At 43.9% G+C, this 21,350-nt stretch overlaps 1 protein-coding gene across 1 annotated transcript; it reads right to left on the reverse strand.

Annotated features, from left to right (window-relative positions):
* Positions 1-8,739: 8,739 nt before the first annotated feature.
* On the reverse strand, positions 8,740-20,858 carry jcadb (junctional cadherin 5 associated b; the record flags this gene model as incomplete). Its single annotated transcript, XM_083654041.1, has 3 exons — positions 8,740-8,774; positions 11,596-15,485; positions 20,497-20,858. The coding sequence occupies 3 exons, from the start codon at positions 20,856-20,858 to the stop codon at positions 8,740-8,742; spliced, it is 4,287 nt and encodes a 1,428-aa protein (XP_083510167.1).
* Positions 20,859-21,350: the final 492 nt, after the last annotated feature.

Consider the following 21,350-nt stretch of genomic DNA (forward strand, 5'->3'; position numbering starts at 1 on the left):
CAGTGTGTTTGGAAATCTTTACTTTAGAGGGGAATGAGTGTTCTCGTTCATGTTCAAGACTATCTCTCCACCACTACATTTCCAATGTATTGGTATGGGATTTACCCTGAGCAGCGGCAACTGACATTGAATAACTCCATAAGACACATAATCACCTCACCTGTGAGTGAATCACCTCACCTGCGGGTGATTAGGGCGATGCCGTAATAGGCCTTTTTCACAGTGGCCATTTTGTGTCGAAAAGGCAGGGTAAACACAGGTGCAAGCAAAACATTAATGAGGGTTTCCAACGTCCATGATTGAAGTTGGAAACCCTCATTAATGTTTTGCTATGGAGACTATCTCTCCAGCTAAGAGCCGCTCTGAAACTGTTCAAATCAAGGTTAACCATAGCGGAGTGGGGTTTATATAGCCACAGGTGAGGTGATTATGTGTCTTATAGAGTTATTCAGGGTAAATCCCGTACCAATACATTGGAAATGTAGTGGTGGAGAGATAGTTTCTCCACTCAGATAACCTGGATCACAGTGTAACCAATCCGTTTGATTAGGCTCAGTTCTACAGTACACGCCATGTCTTACGTTACCATACACTGGACATTGATTTCTTGATATTTTGTACGTTTATTTTTCTGTTGATCTTCGTTCTGATTGTATGTGCGCTATCACTTTCTGTTCTGTTGTATTAGCTCCAATCACCCTTGCCTATACATTTAAGATGACAATACTATGCTTTGGCTGGGGTAGAACGCGGAAGAAGACATTTGTCTTGAGAATGTAAAGCTACGTTAACGAAGTGTGCACTCTTGGGCAGAAGGCCATCTTGGTTGCGTGTATAGAATCATATGGAGCGTTCACGTTATAGGCACCGTGCATAGATGCTTATTTTCACCTGCGCATGAATATCACTAGATGATATTGAGGAATAGAACAGTATCTTGAATTTCCTTTCAAGCAAAGATTGTTCTGAGATGTATTGTCCATTAAAGCAGGTGTAACTGTAAACAGGGTGGGAAATTAACCCCAGCCGCTGGTTTGTCTATTCTACAAAGATGCTAGGTTGTCGACAAACCATCATTTGGTGCTAGAAATCGGCTCTAAATATCTATTTGTTTGATGAAAACGAAACGACGCAGGAGAATTTTGGGGCTCTACCGACCTGCCGCTGTGGCCAGTTGACAAAAAAAAGTTAGTTTCCTGCCCTGGGTGTAAACAATTTATTTTCCGGAGAGTATCGAGCTATGTTCTTAACACTAATGTGGATTTGCTGGCATTGCTAACTGCACTCACACAATATGGTGAATAGAGTATCAGTCTAAAACCTTTAACTTGGAGACAAATTGACTCACTTGAGTGTTTCTGTGGCGTCTTTCCACATCATGACGTGTGTAGCACAAGGACTATATCTCTATTTGTCCTCTTTCCCCAGCCGAGTAGAAATGACAACACACGTACAGCACAACAGCGTCCTGCTCACTTCAGCCCACTCTTCTGCTTCTGCTGCTGTGTACATATGTGAGCATTTTTACTCCATGTTTATAATATTTAATATAACACACATAATAAACTACGGTATATTCCAGACAAAATGTCTCCGATTTATATGTTTTCATTCAATATTCTGTTTGATGGCATCAATTAAAGGCAAAGCTGGCCTTTCCCTTTAATTGAGTTGAGGGAGATTGCAAACAGATGAAAGAAGCACCAAACGTTGGTGTGATTTTTTCAAACTATAATCCACTGAAAGATGCTCTGAGGTCAAGCGGGTTGTCCGCTAATCTATCTTCTTAGTTAAAATTGGCTAACTGGTGGTGGTGGTGGTGTCTGTCACGATTTGTGACGGAAGTGATGTCCTCAGTGATGTCACTTGAGCAACTGTGATGTCATCAGGGATGTCACTCGAGCAACTGCGATTGCCCTGCTGTGATGCAGAGATGGGGACTTGGACCTGAGACGTGGACTCAAGTCACACTTAAGTCGCACGCACAGTGACTTGAGTCTCATCCTCAAAGACTTGAGACTTGACCTTGGACTTGAGATTTGGGACTTGTGAACAATCTTTATTTTTATTTCTTTTATTTTGTGTGTGTGTGTATGTGTGTGTGTGTGTGTGTGTGTGTGTGTGTGTGTGTGTGTATTAACATTAAGGAAATGTCTATTTATAATGTCAACTAATCCATCCTGATACCGTATGCTAATAAAGGAGTCAGGATAATACAGCATCATGCTTTAGTTTGAGCTATGCAGTGTTGAGATGGCATCCAGCAGATGATAGAACGCTCATCCATAACAGACTTGACTTGAACTTGTGACCGAAGACTTGAGACTTGACTTGGATTTGCCCCTCAAAGACTTTAGCCTTGACTTGGACTCGAGCTCAAAGACTTTAGACTTGACTTGGACTTGCAAAAGATGACTTCAGTGATGTCACTCGAGCAACTGTGATGTAGTATGATGAGCCGATGGCGCACAGTTGCACAATGGCGCCTAGGTGGGTGGGCGGTGTCGGTTTGTCTGCCGTCTGTCAGTCACGATTTTGGGAGCCCGTGGACCCGCCCATTTCCATAACTGCAGCCATGGCGCATCATTTCCAGAGTCTCCACCCTGCACTCGATTCCTAGTATAATACATTTGACATTGTGTGTGTGTGTGTCTGTCTGTGTGTCTTTCATGACACACACACCCAAGGTGGGATTGGGCTGAAAATGTGCATGGCTGTACGTTGTTCTGATCCGGGGAAGGTCATGGGCAGGTTGTAAAGTCCTGAACCACCTGGATGCCACCATTTCCAGCCAAGCAGGTGTAATTGTACTGCTGTGTGTCTATTTAGCCCAGGCAATGCAGGGTACATTGCTAGTAGATAAAAGAGGTCGGTGGTTCGATGCCGAAGTGCCCTTGGGCAAGATACTGAACCCCAAATTGCTCCCGATGGCTGCTCCAGCAACCTGTGTGGTAGCTTGCCATCATCCGTGTATGAATGTGACATGTGTGTGAATGGGTGAATGTATGCATATTATAAAGCGCTTTTGATAAAAGTGCTATATAGATTCAGTCCATTTACGAATTCACTCCATCTGATGTGAAAAAGTGCCAAGATGCAGAAAATCAAAAAAATGGATATCAGTGCGCTACATGTTGTTGGATACTTGAAGAGAAATTGGTGCTTCTTGATTACGTTTTATTCAAGTTGCATAGAGTCTCAGCATCAAATTAACATTTCTGTCCAACATGTTGAACATTTTTGAAAAGAGACGATTGCTAACACAAAATGGTGGCCCTTTAACATGGATAGTAGTGGCGGTATGCACCTAAACGTTGGTAAATTGCAATCTGCCATAAAAGGTCAAGACGAACATGTAGAGTATTAATTTGAGTCCTTGGTTGAAGGATGATGGCACCAGACTGGATTGTATATCTTAGAAAAAATTTAATTATGAACTAAAGGAATTTTTGGAACATTTTAAACCTTAGCTGGCTGGCAGGTTATAAATCATCTGTTACAAAATATTGACTACCACGTTAGAAATAGAAACAGTAGCAATGCATTGGATAAGTAGTCTAAGTTGTGTTTGTGGCTAGAATTAGAACTATGGCACTTTGTCCACAAACACAGTGGTATCAGCCTGACCATGTGACCATGGCACTTTGTCCCCAAACACACTCTGCTGTTTTGACAGTGAATTGATAGGATGATGAATTGATGGAACCTCACATCCGACCTTCGGTGGTGGCATAATGCATCCCTGCCACTAGGCCCTTTTCACATCGTCATGGCAACAGATTCTGCATTGTGTCAGCTCCGGCCTTCACTAAATCATTCCACAACCTGCCCAAAATGAACATACAGTATGTGAAGTAGAAAGATTTAGCTTAGTCCTGGATCTACACGAGAGAACGCCTACAAGTTCTTCACCTAAACTTCCCTCTTCCATTATGAAGGTGCTGTTTTAGCTCCACATTATCCTTTGTCTGTTGTCATCTCTTTGGCAGTCATCACCTCATTTGCATAATGTTATTACATGATGTATCTAATGCCAGTTAACCATTCAAGTCTTTCCATGTATGTCGTCTTTGTTGGATCCGTCTCGTTAAGTTGTTGTAGTTGCTTTCTAAATACTCTGCAACAAACAACATGATTGATCATTTTCCCCGGTCATATGTAACTGTTTTATATGAAACAATGAATTCACATTGGGCAATTGATCACAAACACATTTTTTTCATGCAAAGAGTTTATTTATGAATCAGACTGCAGTATCATACAACAGTAGCACAATCATATGACTATGGATTATGCTCATATTTATAGATACAAAGACAAAGGTATGTCTTAAAGCAAAGAAAAAAAGAACGAGTTCTCTTTTGATTTACTGTACTCTAAAAATAGCTTTTAAATACTTGGCATAGTTTTGTAAATCAAATTATGAAACAATGTTTTGCCCACTGGTTTTACTATCGGAGTACCAAATGCAAATATAGTTTATGAAAGAAAAGAAAAAACATTTCCCCCCTCCTCTCTTGCATTTAATGCAAGGAAGAAAAAAAGATGTCAGTGAGTACAAAAAGCACTTAAATCTCATATGAAAATAGAAAATATTACAAGTGTGTGCATAATTACTTCATGTTGCACATAACCTGCAGTACAAAAAGTCTAATGACACCATGTCCAAGTGTACCTGACATGCCAATTAGTGGGGGGGGAGGGGGTGAATGTACCGAAATAGCCATTTTAGTGTAGTTTTAGTGTAGGGCAGTTTACATACAAGACTGAGGCGAGGCCTGTCAGTCTTTCAAATGAATTGAAAATGAAATGTGTTAGTAATATGGGCGTGCCAGCTTGTCCTCCCTGCGATGCTGACTATGGGCTTATTGTGAAACACTGAGTCTTATCCTGTAGTGAGTAAATGTCGGCTTTTCGCATCGTCTGAAGTTCACAGTTTTGATGCAATGTTCCTAAACGGCGTGACAAGCAGACGCTATCCACAATGCTACTGTACCCCTCCAGCTTGAAGAATGGCAGAACAGTAAGTTGTTTGTAAAAACTGAAGATATGAAACAGTGCTTAGTAAGTTCATATTTGGCCTGGAGTATAATGTAATGCACACATAATAAGGCGACATGATTATTCAAAATTTACAGGAAATGTCAGTTAAAAAGACAAAGTTCTGAGTCGATAAATGCTACAACTGTAAAATGCTACATAACAATTTAAGTGAAATTTGATTGGTGATTGAAGAATGAGGGATTCCTACAAATTGGTTGTTGATGAGGCCAACAAGACGGCGTAAAATGGCGCTGCTTTGTCACGCACCTTGTGCTGGGATGTCACGTGCACGGTACCCTTGTGCGTAAGTATGGTACGCACACGGACCACCGTTAAACAAGCACTGCTCACCTGGTTGGGGTGTGGCAAAGGTCAAGCGACGCCTTGGGGTTGCGGTGAGGGTGGGATTAGGCACTGGTAGCCACTTGGTTGGGGGTAGGGCTTGGATATGGTGGGGGGGGGGGGATCCAGGGGAAGGGTTAGGGTCTCCAGTGGACGGCTTAGGTTTAGGGTCTCCAGGTGATCAGGTCGGAGACCCCCTAAAGGGGATCGGAGACCCCCGTAGGGAAGGGGGCCCTGGAGACCCTTCACCTAATGCCCCACACCAGTTGCGATCCCCCTGGAGACAAAAGCAGCCTCCAACCAGGACATTGCTTGTTTAAAACGGTGCGTCCACGTGCGTATCATACTTACGCACAAGGGTACAGTGCGCGTTAACATCCCACGCACAAGGTGCGTGACAAAGCAGCGATATTTTACGCCGTCGAAGTGAGAATGGGTTGATGGGTTACACTAATGCAACACTGCTGTTAAAAAACCTGTAATATGCAGTTTCGTTGTTTATGTTTTTCCACTTGAATTGAACGTTTGCTGGTCATTTCTGTTGTTGAGTAACCGTTGAGCTTTGAAATGTGTTTCCCCACTGTATTATTTCAAAAATACACAGGGATCATCTTTCTCTTCTTCATACTTTAAAGTTTACACACATACGTGGTTTTTGTCTGAAAATGCTTTGTATCCTCTTACTGGCAAGAAGTGTTACTGACAGCAGAGCAGTTTACAAAAAATGAACACGCTGTATAAGAAAGAAAGAAAGAAAGAAAGAAAGAAGGAAAGAAAGAAAGAAGGAAAGAAAGAAAGAAAGAAAGAAAGAAGGAAAGAAAGAAAGAAAGAAAGAAAGAAAGAAGGAAAGAAAGAAAGAAAGAAAGAAAGAAAGAAGGAAAGAAAGAAAGAAGGAAAGAAAGAAAGAAAGAAAGAAAGAAAGAAGGAAAGAAAGAAAGAAAGAAAGAAAGAAGGAAAGAAAGAAAGAAAGAAAGAAAGAAAGAAAGAAAGAAAGAAAGAAAGAAAGAAAGAAAGAAAGAAAGAAAGAAAATGTTGGCTGCATGGATAAAAACAATGTATTTTCCCAACTTTATTTCTAAACATGTTGCTATGAACCAACAACAAAACAGTACATGATTCGGCTTGGAAGACATACAACGACAAAAATAAGACACAGGCCAAGTCTGACCACCAACACAGGAAATACAGCTGAGATGGATTGATGTATCAAATATCACAAGGAGCGTCCAACATCAAATCTTCTGTTAGCATTAAGAATAAGCACTATCCAATAGGAAATCATCATGGCACAATCAGAAAAGTTCTATCAAGTCAAGACTTGCTGTGATGAACCCTATCGCTCGTTAAACCAAATTGTGTGATCAAGGCACACCGTAGGGCCACCCCTTCTATCACTCTTTTAGTTTTTAAAGCACTATAAAAAGTATGTAACATTATACTCTCAATATGATACTATACAGACATGTGATACTTTCAGCTTGATATAAGTGGAGAAATAAAAATTCCATGGTTAAATACAAAATATCTCTTAAAATATTTAAAATATACTTTATTTTGTACATTATGCAAACTGATTAACAATTCAATGATAACAAAAATAAATATTCGGTGAAATGCCGTCTCAGATGTCTGAACATAATGATCTATCATGAAGTAAGCACCCACCCCGCGCCCATATACCCTGACACCATTCCATATCCCTGTATGATTTGAATTATACGTTCACATTAAAACTGCTGACAATGGTTCCTACAGGTAGCTCCACTACACCACTGAGCTTGTACAACAATATTGCTCTATCTTCTTTTGTTCTATATCCATATAACCATCTTTTTTTCTCTCTGTCTCAAATTTGCTGAACTCCACCTTAACTCAACCGTGCCATTATTGCTTCCTGAAATTACTTGGAAATGGGAGCTATACATGGGACTGACCAGTGGACTAAGCAGAGATTTACCCTGATCCAACCAAGACACACACATCTGGGTGCAGAAGGCAACTCTCCCTCTCCCACATTACGCTGTAACCCAAGTTCTCTGAGTGGAGAGACTATCTCTCCACCACTACATTGCCAATGTATTGTTGGCATGGGATATATAAATAAATACATAAATAAATACATAAATAAATACATAAATGAATACATAAATAAATAAATAAGTAAATAAATAAATAAATAAATAAATAAATAAATAAATAAATAAATAAATAAATATATAAATAAATACATAAATACATAAATATATATATATAGGCAGCGCTTGATTCCTAGGCTCGCCTGTGCGCTCTTATGACAGTGCCTATGACATCATCAGTGATGTCACAATACACAATTGCTCAAGTGACATCACTGATGACAACACTTCTGGGACATTATGACATCACCAATGACATCATCATTGATGATCTTATTGAGCTATTCAATGTCACTAATCGGGGTAAATCAATACATTGGAAGTGTAGTGGTGAAGAGACAGTCTAGACACGATAGAGAACCAATGTGTGGTGGAATACGTCATTGATCTATTATGTCATACGGTGTAGAGTGGCTCTTCATTAAAGAGCTCCATGGGTTTATGGTTACAGTGTGTTGGAAAGCAATGAGACGGGGCATGATGTCACAAAAAAAGAGCAAGCTGAATGGTCAGAAAATCAAAACAGTTCTTGAGCCAGAGACAGTGATGTCCAGTTCGAAAACGGCTGTCGCCTCACCACGACAGTCAAAAAACGCAGCTAATTTTGGTGTCGATTGAATGCAACAGAACAGCCTTGCGACAATAAATCCCCTATGTCTACGTTAAGTGAAACATACTGTACGCGCGTACATTCATATCCTTAACAGCTCGCCCGTAAACAAACAGATTCGCTCGGTATGCAGAGAAGGACTCGACTGTATTCACTATGGAGATTTTTTAGAAGTTCTAGTATGCACGACAGAATTGCATAATGTCTGCCAATGAGAAAAACATGGGGAGGATAGAATAGAAAGGACAAGCCGCTACAAGAAGACTAACTAGTAGAAACCCTATAAGAGGACGGGTTTTGGGAAGTGGGGGGCAGGGGTAGATGGGGTTGGGGGGAAGCTGGTTTGGTGGGGTGGGTTGGGGTGGGGTGGGTTGGGGTAGGGGGTCATGGGGTGGAAGTTGCCCCTCCAAGTTGACGGGGCGCCTCCCTTTGGCAGTGGAACAGCACTCTTAGCAGTCAACGTGGCGCCGAGGGTGAGGGTGTACACAATGCTCTTGTCGGACAAGAAGGCCATTTCAGTGTCAGGATGAGATGAAGGCATTGTTGTAGGCAGCCAGGTCACAGTGTTGGAGCTAAAAACCTCAGATGGAGATGATGGACGCAGTCTTTCTACATTTTCTCCACTTGGCTGGGCTCAGAGGGTTCTGAGACATAAAGAGGAAAAACATTCATTCAGAGCATGACGGTGATACATTTGCTCAACAAATAGAGGCTTGATATACTCAAATCATAAGCCAAATAAAGGCCGATTGAGGCCCAAAAGGCCCAGAAAAAGCACCTGGAACAGCCAGCTCTATCAAAAAGTGATTGATTGTGATTGAATTTACTAGACCTGTAAAACAAATATCAATGATATTTTCATTGCATTTTCAGTGTGCTGCTGCAGGGCGGTGGAGGCTTGTTCTATCTTTGGACAATGACACCATCTTGTGGGGAAATCAGTAAAAGCAAGTCCTACTGATCGTTTCTCTCAGTTTTGACGAGTTGTGAGTTACAAGTTGTGAGTTATGAGCTCTCACGATAAAGGCAAAATGCAATCCTATAAAAACAATTGTATGTATAGTTTTTGGACTTGTAGCTACCGTATATTAAACTACAATTTTTTTCCTCAGAATTTTTAATAACATAAGTAAAGAACCTGTCTGTAAAATATTGTTCCAGCCATTTCTGGCAATGCAATTTGATGTCTCCTTTGCAGAATAACGAACTAAAACTAAATTGAAGTGGAATTCCCCCACAGATACTATGAGAGTCAATCAATTTACCAAGCCTTGTCTGTTATTGAAGGTTTTAATAACAGGCTAAAAACGTATTTTTATGGCCTTGCTTTTAATTAATTGATCTGTATTTAGTAATTATTTTATATTGTTGTATTGTCTTTTTTTATGCTGTGATTTTTTATTTGCTCTTGTTTTATTTTTAGCATGTAAAGCATGTTGAGAGAGTTGTATTTTATGTATGAAATGTGCTATACAAATAAAGTTTATCACTATTATTATTATTATTATTATTATTTATCTGTCATCATTTTGTCTTTTCATCAGATTGGTCAGCATTTAAATGGCATTGTCACATTCACTCACCATAGTTTGATGTGCAGTCATAGTGAAGCATGCTCAGTAAACTTGTGGATAGGGAAAAATACATTTAAATTATTGTATTATTATTATTATTTTCTTTATGACTGGGAACTCTACTCAATCTTTGTGGTTCTTAAGACCAAGAACCACAAGGGAATAATGGTGCATTCATGTGCTCCTCGTATATATCGGATTTACCAGGGGTGATGTGGTAATTACGACAGGACCCCGTTCAAGTGCTCTTGGTCGGAAAGAACAACAAATATGGACGCTTGTTTTCTTGTGGCTGGTGTTTTCTTACTAAAAGCAAGTAGTGGGTCATTATGGTAGCTACATAGGCCATAATGTGCAACTACTAAAAATAGATGATAGGTACTATGAACAGAATAACAAAATATCTAACTTTTTACAGTCAATTGGTGCCACGGACTCCATACTTTCCGCCATTGTTGTAGTCCCGAAACCTCATGCAATGTCGCAAACTCGTGTAGCATCGAAATTTCCAAAATTCCCACTCGTAAATACGACATTGTATTAATGTGCTCACAACTCGTAAATACGATGTATCAGAGGAGCACGTGAACGCACGATAAGTCTTTTACTTGTAATGCTATCCTGGATAAGTTTGAGTCAAGTCAAGTTCATTTATTTATACTAGTTCTGATACCCTTTGGAGCATGCAATCACTGTGGGTGTGTGTGTGTGTGTGGGGGGGGGGCTGCTGGATGCTGTGTGTAGTGCTATCACTAATTGCTGATCCCCGTTGGAGCATGCATGAATGAATGAATTTATTAAGACAGCTGTAAAAAAAACACAATGCACAGGTCAAACCATACAGCAGTATTAAAATAGTTGAGCAATTAAACACAATAAAGTCCAGGACTTGTTTCCATTGTGGTCCTCAATCACTGTCTGCCTGTGTGTAGGTGTGTGGGTGTCACCTGCTGTAGTGTTATCACTAAATCACTGTATGTGTGGTTGAGGCTCACATTTTTTGGGGAGTCCCGTGGGTCCCGGGATTCCCGTAGGATTGGGAGTAATTAATTAATTAATAATTAATTAATTAATTAATCAAGTGATTGGGGCGAGGCGGGGGAAAAAAGACAATGGGAGCGGGCGGGAGCAGGAATCATGGCAAATATGGCCAAATGGTGTGGATTAAAACTACAGTAGAACACAACATAACCTAAAAAGGATGGGGAGAACATCAAATCAGAGTCATTGTGTTGCCTAAAGACTAAAAAAATAAAACACATCAAAATAAAAATGGGAGCGGGATGGGATGGGAGTCATTCTACCGGCATTGGGACGGGACAGGAGTGAAAAACCACTCCCGTGTCACCCTCTAGTCTAGTGTGTGGGTGTGTGTGGCTGTCACCTGCTGGCTGGTGTGGGTAGTGCTGTATGTGTGTGTCACCTGCTGGCTGCTGTCGGTAGTGCTGTCTGTGTGTGTGTCAACTGTTGGCTGCTGTCGGTGGGGCTATCACTAATTGGTGTGTGTGTGTGTGTGTGCCTGGTGTGTGTATGTGTGTGTGTGTCACCCGATGGCTGCTGTGGTTAGTGCTATTTAATCTGCCATAATGACCCTGGCCCTGTCACTGTCTGCTTGGCACCTCTGCCGGTACTTGTGCCAAATGTCAGGCCGACGGTGTCGGAGGAAAATGAAACAGAGAGACATGATGATACATACATGATACGTAGGTCTGCCTGTTTATGTGTTAGATAGCCCTTTATCACAAGAATGTCTCAAAGGACTTGAGATGCAGCATTTTCTTAATGCTTTAAACATTGTCCTATAAACTAGACTAACACCGTTAACCAGTTTTCCAATGGGGGATCATTAAAGTTTCATCCTGCGTTATTATTTTTATTTATCTTCTCTTACCTGAGACAGATGACGCCTCCTCATCTTGCAACACTTTCTCTTCAGAGACCTGCTGAGTTTGGGTGACCTCTTGATCCTCCTCCTCTTCTCCCTGGGGAGCAGGAGGGGGCTCCTCCACCTGCCCACCCTTGGCCCCCCCTTCTACCTCTGCCCCCCCATCCCCGGTAGAGTCGGTACTGAGGCTGAGGCGCCTTATACGAGACACAACGTCCACCTCTTTCATCCGTGCCAGGCGCTCAATTGTCACCCGGCTCGGCGAGGCAGCCAGCTTGTCCTGCAGGGCTTCTATGCGCTGGGACGGGCCCCTGCTCCTCCTCTCCCCCTCCAAGCTGAGAGACAGCCGGCGGTCGAGGTTTGGGGGAACCGAAAGCGGCAGTCTATCTGGCGGAAACTCCGGTAACGATTGGTGGTCTCGCCCCAGGTGTGTCCGTAGAACAACTCGATGCTCTAGGGTGGAAAATGGCTTCTTCTCTTGCTCCTGCCGGTCTTTCACTTCAGCTGTCTGCTTGTCTGCACTGCCTTCAGGTGGATCTCCTGTAATGGCCTCCCTCTCTCTTGCTTCCACTTCCTTGGTTACGGGTTCACTAACACTCTGTTCCCCTTTGACTTGGGAGTCTGCAGGCACATCAATCGCTACGACACTGGCTGCCCCAACCTCTGTAGAGTCATTCTCTGCAATGCTCTCGGCATGCTTAATCGTACATGGACTGTTGAGGTCTTCTGCCTGAGCATTGTCTGTATTCTCACCCCCTTCCACATTGTCCTCTGTCGATGAATGCTGCTCCATCATTTCAGCACACAGGTCAGACCCTGACTGATTCAAACCAGACTCACTGGGCTCCTTCGATTTTGTATCCTCATCTGGGCTTTCCGACCCACTACATTGGGGTGGACTGCCGTTCTGATTGGCTGAGCTGTCCGAGCTGTTCTCCTCGTGGAGCGGAGGCAATGGACCCTGTCTCATCTGATTCTCGAGCTCTCGTTTACAAATGGGGCACTCCTCCTCTGATTCGACACCGAGATTGTGAGGAGGCTCTGCATCGTTAGGTTTGGAATGGCCTGCGGACACTTTGTTGACATCCGTTGAGTCTCTAGACTGACGCAAAGTCTGGCATATGTCCTCATAATCAGGAGGACTGGTAAGTGTGGAGGCATCCTGCATGGGCTGCCTATCTGCCCACGGCACCTCGGCTGCTGCGGTGCGCGTCGTTGGGCTAAAGTCACAAATTGGTGTCTCGATAGGCTCATCGGGCAGGTCTAGTTTGACTGTCCTGCCATCGATGCTCGATGCCCTGCGTGAAAGATGCGAGACGACCCTGTATTCTCTGAAGCCCGTCTCCCGAGGTGGGACGGGGAGCTCCTCCCTAAGCTGCTTGCTGAAAGTTACCGACTTAGTTGCAGGTCTGGAGAAGGCGCTCTTAACCTCCCTGTACTCTGGGTCAACAGACCAGCTTACTGCACTCCGCCTAAGGCTGCTGGGCCTTTTGATTGGTTCTGACGTCAATCGGATCTTGATACGCTCAGGGATTTGCACAGAACCATTGGGGACTTTATTGCTGGCAGTGCCTAGCTCCAAGATGTCTTTGTAGGCCTCGTTGAGGTCCTCGATGCACTTGTCAACGCTGGGCTGTTTGCTGCTCTGCTGCTGCTGATCCTGGAGTTCTTTGTTGATGGTCTCCAGCTCTTTGACAGCGTCCCACGGCCGCTGGCTGGCTGGTCTCAGCAGGAACTGTCCAAATGCCTCCTGTCCACTGCTTGCTGCTGGTTGGGCCTCCTCCACATTTCCTGAGGGTGGTGCTGCTGGCGGCTGAGCTGTGCTCTTGTTCAGCTGGTTGGAGAAAGTGGCGGTCAGGGAGAAGGCGCTGTTGCTGGACAGTTTCAGGCTCTTCACCCCCTTTATAGCAAAACTGAAGGCAGTATTCACCACACCGCTGCCATCCGAGGGGGCATCAGTGCCTTGCGGGACAGGTTCTTCTTGTGCTTCCTTGTTTTCCGGCCCTGGAGGGGCAGGTTTTCGGGCCTCTGGGCTAGTTTGTGTCTCCTGGTCTCGATACTGGTTTGCAGGCCAGGCCCCCGACAATTTCAGCTCCTTGTAATGGTTTATCTTAGGGGGTCTACAGGGTAATTTTCTCACCATTTTGCTGCTGGCTCTGCTGCTCGTTTTGCTGCTCGCGAAGCTACCGGTTAGTGCTTGCAGCTCGGCCTCAGCTGAAGATGTGCTTTGGAGACTTTGGTTTGTTAAGTGGCCAGTTTTGTTCTCACTCGGACTGTCCGCTCGCTCCGGCGGCTTCTCGTTATTATTATTCTGGTCACGCGACGGCCCACTGAGCTGCGGAGTCACAGGGACCGACACCAAACAAAATATTGTCTCGCTAAGTTTCTTTTTGAGATTCTTGGATTTGTCTTTCTCTGGCGGTTCAGGCTGCTCCACCTTTTTGACTTCTGTCACAGTTTCAGACACACCCTGGTCAGCCGGCGGCTTGCATGGGGGAGGAGGTGGTTTACCCAGAATAGATGAAGGGAAAAACTGACTACGGCTTTGTTCAGGAGCTACACTGTCACTCCCTTTGTTTATGCCCCTGTTGCACCACCGATTACTGCTGTCGTTGTCATTAAGAGATGCTTTGCGGCTGTCGGTATTGAGAGCGAGCCCCTGTTGGGGGGGAAAGGCACTATCATGTGTAGATTGTCCTAAAACCTTAGCGCAGGGATTCTCTTTGTTGATGTTCCGGAGCTTGTCCGAGTCAGTGAGAGAATTTCCGCCAGGCCCTCCTGAGATTTGTCTCACTCTTGGGTCTTCAATAGGTAAATAACGGGCATGACCTGGATGTTCTTCGTATCCAGAATGTACCTGTCTCCGATAGGACGCAGCTCGATCTCCATAATGTTCCAGCCATGAACCTGCCTGTCTACAAAACCACCTTCTAGCATCTGGAAGGCTGGGAATCCGCAGAGTCTGTGACCTCCATCTTAAGTTTGCCATTTCGTTGCGGTTCATTTGACCCATTTGAACCATGGATTGAACCATTCTTGGGGGTGGGGGTCGTCTATAAGATGGGGGTGGGATGTAGCCAGGGGGCTCCATACCAAAGATGGCAGAGTGTTGTGCGAAATAGTCTTGTCTCAGATCCCCGCCCCTTGGATAATAGATAGGCCTTTCTTTTTGTTTGGCACCCTGGTCTATAGCAAGCATTTCTGCGCTACCCCTAGTCTGCTGGTGAATCTCATATGACGGAGGCTTTGAAGGCCTGCTGAACCTGGGCTTTGGTAAAAGTGCAACATGGCTGCTTGGCCAGGCATTCCTGCCCCACCGGTCCCTGCCACCGCTATAGATATACCTACTATAAGGCCCAGAGAAGACAGTGCTGCTCACTCTCTGTCTATCGGGTAAGCTTGGCCTGGATGGAATTACATCTTTGCGTTCAATTCCAACAGGTGACAAAACTCTGGGGAGAGACTGAGACTTTGCTTTAGTTCTGGGGTGGAAAGAGCCCATCTCAGGAGTCCTGAGGCGGCGTTGATCCAGAGCCCACCTGTCCCCTTCCCCGTCAGACAGCTGTCTTCCCAGGCCCACAGCAGGCTTCCACTCCTCTGTGCCCAGGCTCTGGCACTTCCTCTCCCCGGTCACCCTTAGCTGACCAGGGCCCGCATCCGGGTCTCTCAGCCAGGAAATTTCCTCCCATAGCTGCTGCGCTTGCCTCTCTGCCCTGTGTTCTTCAGCTGCGATTAGGGCCTGAGGCCTCCATGCGCCAGCAGAGGCCCTCAGCTCCCTGCCATCAGCATAGTCCAGGAGGACGCTGAAGTCCTGGCCTCGCCTCCTCCAGTAGGAGACGTCCCTTTCTTCATGGCTCAGCGGGTCTGAATAAGTCAAACTAGGAACATCGTAGAACCTAGGAGGACAGAAAGACTCATTGTTAGCAACAGTCATACTGTTAAGAGGGAGAATATGGTGGACTCTAGAGCTACAGTATGTTAACTAGGCCTTGCAAACACTTTTTTGTTGTTTGTTTGCGTCTACTTAGTTGCCGTCATCAGAAGGTTTACACAAACACAGGAGAGAATTTGAAAGTCAATTCCATCCACGTTTATGTGATTGATAGCTCACTGGTACTCCATATACTGTAGGTTCAAACAAACATTGAGAATCATTTGCAAATCCTATTTTATCCAGGTCTGGTAGACACAATAATGTATTCTCAATCTCAATCATGATATACACACACACACACACACACACACACACACACACACACACACACACACACATATATATATATATATATATATATATATATGTATGCAGTATACAGTATATATATTTCTACAACAGCATGAGTGAATACTGGATTCTGATTGGCTAGCAACAGTGGTAAATAGGCCAACAATCTACAGTTCGGCTCCAACCGCAGTATCACTCCGCTCCCTGATGCTGACTCCGCTCCCTGTGCTGACTCCGCCCACTGTTAGCCTGTCAGTCTGCAAATCTCTAACAAGGAAATGGCCGATCTCTAACAAGGAAATGTCCGATTTCGTAGTAACGTTTGATTTACTGGGTGGATTGAGTTTTGAGCAGTGGTTAGATGAAGATGAAGGTGAAGTGAACAAAGAACGACATGGTGAAATTGGGGAGAGAGAACTGGCTGAGCTTGAGTTGTCACGAGTTCGGACTAGCGGGAGGTCGGACTAGCGGGAGGTCGGACTAGCGCCCGGACCCCGAACCTGGGACTGTCAAACAAACAAACGCCCTCTGCTGTCACCAGATATCAACACACCACCACCAAAACGGGCTGCTTTAGATAACTGTTTAAATAACTGTACTTTTACAGGCAATGTATCAATAACTGTGAATCCCGTTAAGGAATAGGTTAGTTGTTTTTTGGCTCAAAGGCAACTAAATGTTTAGTGCAATCATTGATCTTGTGTATGGAACTATATTCTGTGGCGGAAGGATAAATGTATTCTGAAACCAGTAATGATTGTAAATAAATGAATTGGATGTTACAATTGTGTATTTTTTATATTATTTGGTTCGCCTCGTGCCACAACCCTGTACCAGTGGTAAATGTGGCCACAACCCCCTTACTCTCGTGGTAAATTTGTTAAATATATGCACTGTGTATATATATATATATATATATATATATATATATATATATATATATATATATATATATATATATATATATATATATATATGCACTGTGTATATATATATATATATATATATACATACATGCACTGTGTATATATATATATATATATATATATATATATATATATATATATAGGCGGTGCAACAGTATGTCAAACACAGACACACACACACACACACACACACGTGCGTGCGTACATGTGTGTGTTGTGTATGTACAAATACCTGTACATAAGTGAATGTGTGTGTGTGTGTGTGTGTGTGTGTGTGTGTGTGTGTGTGTGTGTGTGTGTAAATTAATCCATGTTGAAATAAGATGAATGAAAAAGTGAGTGAGCATTCTCTCATTGTTAATAATCATCATCTCATACTGTAAAACAGCCATTGCTGTATTGAGGTTTGATGTTATTGATATTGATAATTGTGACATGTTAGAAGTGCAACAGTATGTCTGTCTGTATAAAGCCTGTGTTTGTCTGTCTGTATAAAGCCTGTGTTTGTCTGTCTGTATAAAGCCTGTGTTTGTCTATCTGTATAAAGCCTGTGTTTGTCTATCTGTATAAAGCCTGTGTTTGTGTGTCTGTATACTGTGTTTGTCTGTCTCTATAAAGCCTGTGTTTGTCTGTCTGTATAAAGCCTGTGTTTGTCTATCTGTATAAAGCCTGTGTTTGTCTATCTGTATAAAGCCTGTGTTTGTCTGTCTGTATAAAGCCGGTGTTTGTCTGTCTGTATAAAGCCTATGTTTGTATGTCTGTATAAAGCCTGTGTTTGTCTGTCTGTATAAAGCCTGTGTTTGTCTGTCTGTATAAAGCCTGTGTTTGTCTATCTGTATAAAGCCTATGTTTGTATGTCTGTATAAAGCTTGTGTTTGTCTGTCTGTATAAAGCCTGTGTTTGTCTGTCTGTATAAAGCCTATGTTTGTCTGTCTGTATAAAGCCTATGTTTGTATGTCTGTATAAAGCTTGTGTTTGTCTGTCTGTATAAAGCCTGTGTTTGTCTGTCTGTATAAAGCCTATGTTTGTCTGTCTGTATAAAGCCTGTGTTTGTCTGTCTGTATAAAGCCTGTGTTTGTATGTCTGTATAAAGCCTGTGTTTGTCTGTCTGTATAAAGCCTGTGTTTGTCTGTATAAAGCCTGTGTTTGTCTGTCTGTCTGTATAAAGTCTGTGATTTGGGTGTATAGACCAAATCACCGTGACGTCACCATGTAAACAAATTTACTTCCGGGTACCACTTGGGGAAGGCGGCAGGTTTAAATGTGCGTGTTGTCAAATAAATGCTGTCAAACCCTCTCGCTGTTTTCGGCCGACTACTTTCAATTTAAATGGTTAAACGGTTGGTAAACATGCTTGTCCGACGTATCTAGCCTTTCTTCTGTGTTTGTTTTATGTAGTGTTAGCTAGCTAATAGCGTTTGTTTGTCTGTCAAACTCGCTGTTTTTTTTGCAGACTCGTGAGAAGAGCCTGGTGACGCGAGGTTATTACAGACAGAGCTACTGACGCCAAGTTAATTTAATTTAGCTTCAAGTCTACTCTGGTCTGGTCCAACAGGTAAATTAGCTAGTCTGGTCTCCACTAACGTTCGTGAAAGTGTTGTTATGAATGATATTAAACAACAACACAACACGGACGAACCATTTTTGTCTTCTTTGTCTGTTTTTGTCTTCAACGCGTCAGTTTGTGCCGTCCACCGCCATTATAATGTGTGGACCTCAGGGGTACCCGGAAGTAAATGTAAACATCCCGCTGATTTGGTCTATAGAGGAATCAGTCTTTCCAACACAGCCTAATAGAAGACGGAAGTGCTTAAGTCAGCGGCTCACAAGTCCCTTGAAGACACCATGAAATAGTGCGGCTACTGCAATATGATCCATCTGCATATTAAATTGTGCTGACCTTATTCTGAAAACTGGTCATCTGGACAGCGGCTGTGGCTTAAAGTCTAAGCAAAAATGGTCTTTGTTTGTTTGACTTCCCATTTAACGTTAACGGATGAAACAGAAGTACGTGTTCTTTGCAAAGCCCTCAGTTTAATTAATCTCATAACTGAATTAGAAAGGTCCATCTCCACGTGTACTATAATAACCTACCTGCCACTCGCTATTCTATATAATAAAGTTGAAGTTGTCTGTCTGTCTGTGTGCATATATTTTATGCACGCCCCCACACCAGAGGTCAGATTGGGCTGAAGATTTGCATGGCGGTGGGTTATGACCCGGGGACGGTCATAGGCAGGTTGTATAGTCCTGGAAACCAGCTGGACACCCCCATAATTTCCAGCCAAGCAAAAGGCGCAGTTGTATTGCTTTGTGCCTATTTAGCCCAAGCAACACCAGGTACATTGCTAGTAAATTACAAACCATCAAAGTAGTCATCTTCAGTATATCAGAGCAAAACATATTTCAGGAGGAATTTTCGAGACAAAATTGAGCATTAGAACCCTAAAGGGTCTTGTTGATTGCTCTGTTTAAGCACATCTGTGACATTTAAAATCTTGAAATAATTTGAAACTAACATCAGATGCCAACTGTGTGACGTGTGACTCCTGGCATGTTCATGTCCACTGTAATATCATGTAGCAGTGATGGGGCTAATTTTAGTTTTGGTTCCACATTTGTCTCTGTTTAGGTCCAAGATGAAGCTAACAATTATTTTCTTAGGATACTTAATCAGAATAGGAACACCAGAGCTTCACGTTTGTATTCAAGGGGAGAATTTTGTTGAAATATGTAAATTGTCTCATTTGCTCTCGTAGTGGTGGTAATTTTCTTGCAGTGGTAGAGCAGCACTGCTGAATGAATGCAGCGGAAATATTGCAATGGCCCTAAATATCTCCAGGTCAGTGGAGTGAGGGGGCGTGGCTTTCGAATCCTGGTTAGAATCGATGAAATTATCATTTAGAAAATGTGACCTTCAGAACTTTCAAATAAGAAAAAAATGAATTAATTGTGGTATTTTCTCAAGGCACAATTCATACTTATGAAACGGTGATATGCAGTTGAGAATGCCCTTAGCAGTCCCTTCCCTAATAGAAATGGACAAAATATGCAATCCAAAAATAATAATAATTGAGGAATCAAAAATGAGCCAATTACAATTAACCTTTCGAGTGATCCAGTCATATCGGCACTGAAGTGAGCTGAACTGGCAAAATCAGTGCGTTAGTCACTGGACTCATTCATTTAAGCAGCAACATCAATGGATCATCCTCAGCAGCATAGGCTACTGTATGGCTGAGGGGAGCCGCGCTGTGCACACTTGCCCAGCAACATGCTTACATCACAGAGCACGTGCTGGGCGTGATTCAGTGTGCCAGTGTTTACAGTGGAGTGATTACGCGCCTGTCTTGAGGCATGTTCAGTCCTCCTCGGCTCGCTCGCTGTCTACCGCTGCTGTTTACATCTGGCGGAGGCTGTGGGAGGAGAGACCATACCGCTGCGAGGCTGGGCTCCACAGCGAGGCCGGCCCCCTCTCGGTACAGCCGTGTCAACAAGGCAAATATGCGCGCAAAGGCACCTTTCATAACTCCTCATATCCCAGCGTGAGATCGGGCAGCGGTGCTGCTGCTGCTGCAGCCACGCTGTTCTGCAGCTCTGCAAGGAGGGGAAAGGGAAGAGCAGTGCGCAGTGCAGACTCGGCTTTGCATGCAATACAGAAGGGCCCTAGTGAGGGAGGGAGGGAGGGGGAGAGGGAGAAAAAGGGAAGGTATGGGGTGTGGGGGATCGCAAAAATAGAGAGGGGGGGAAACTCACCCACTATCTGTGGCGAGAGAATCACCCAAGGGCTGAGCGTCACCTAGGTTACCTAGGCTTAGGAGGCCTAGGCTGCCGGCTTCTTTTCTCCTCAGAAACCTCTCTCCGCTCTCGTGGTCCGCGGCGTACAGCGGGTAGGGGTAGCCCTTCACCACAGCCTGCCTGCTGCCGTAGATGGCGCTGAGCGATGCCCCGCGCTCCGCCGCCTCGTACCCGTTCAGCGTGCCGCGGCCGGCCCTGGTGTCCACCACCAGCTCGCGCTGGCAGTCGGCGGGGCGCTTGTCGTAAGGCGTGGCAGACGCAGGGCCGCTCTTGGGCAGTTTGTATCCGTGCGAGATCAGGAGGTCCTCCACGCTGTACATGGCGCCGTCTCTCTCTCTCTCTCTCTCTCTCTCTCTCTCTGGCTGCTGGGCAGGAGGGCAAAAGGTGGGCGTGTTGCCTTATGCGCAGTGCTGCTGGTGGAGGCTGGAGCACGGCTGCTCAGCACAGGCCATCACTGAGGGGGGAAGGACAGGTCACATTTGGTACAGATTATTCCCTCGTGCGCTCTTCAATTGGGTGTGTCATTTTTTCAACACCTCAGTGTGTCTGGTGTAAAAATCAACAACAACAACAACAACAACAACGCAGATGTGTGTTACTTTTCAAGATTGTGCGCTTAAGCCAGGGGTGTCCAAACTTTTTTGAATGGGGGCCAGATTAGATAATGTGAAAATGCCGGGGGGGGGGGGCAGGTGCTTCTCGCATCTTATAAAAAAAAAAAAAAAAAAATCACATACAATTGTACTCTAAAGTATTTTGTTTAGCATCTGAAAACATTAGTTCTGCATGTGCTGTTCCTACTTGGTGCTTGT

The sequence above is a fragment of the Poromitra crassiceps genome (genome assembly GCF_964638095.1).
Source record: "Poromitra crassiceps genome assembly, chromosome: 17".
NCBI lineage: Eukaryota > Metazoa > Chordata > Actinopteri > Beryciformes > Melamphaidae > Poromitra > Poromitra crassiceps.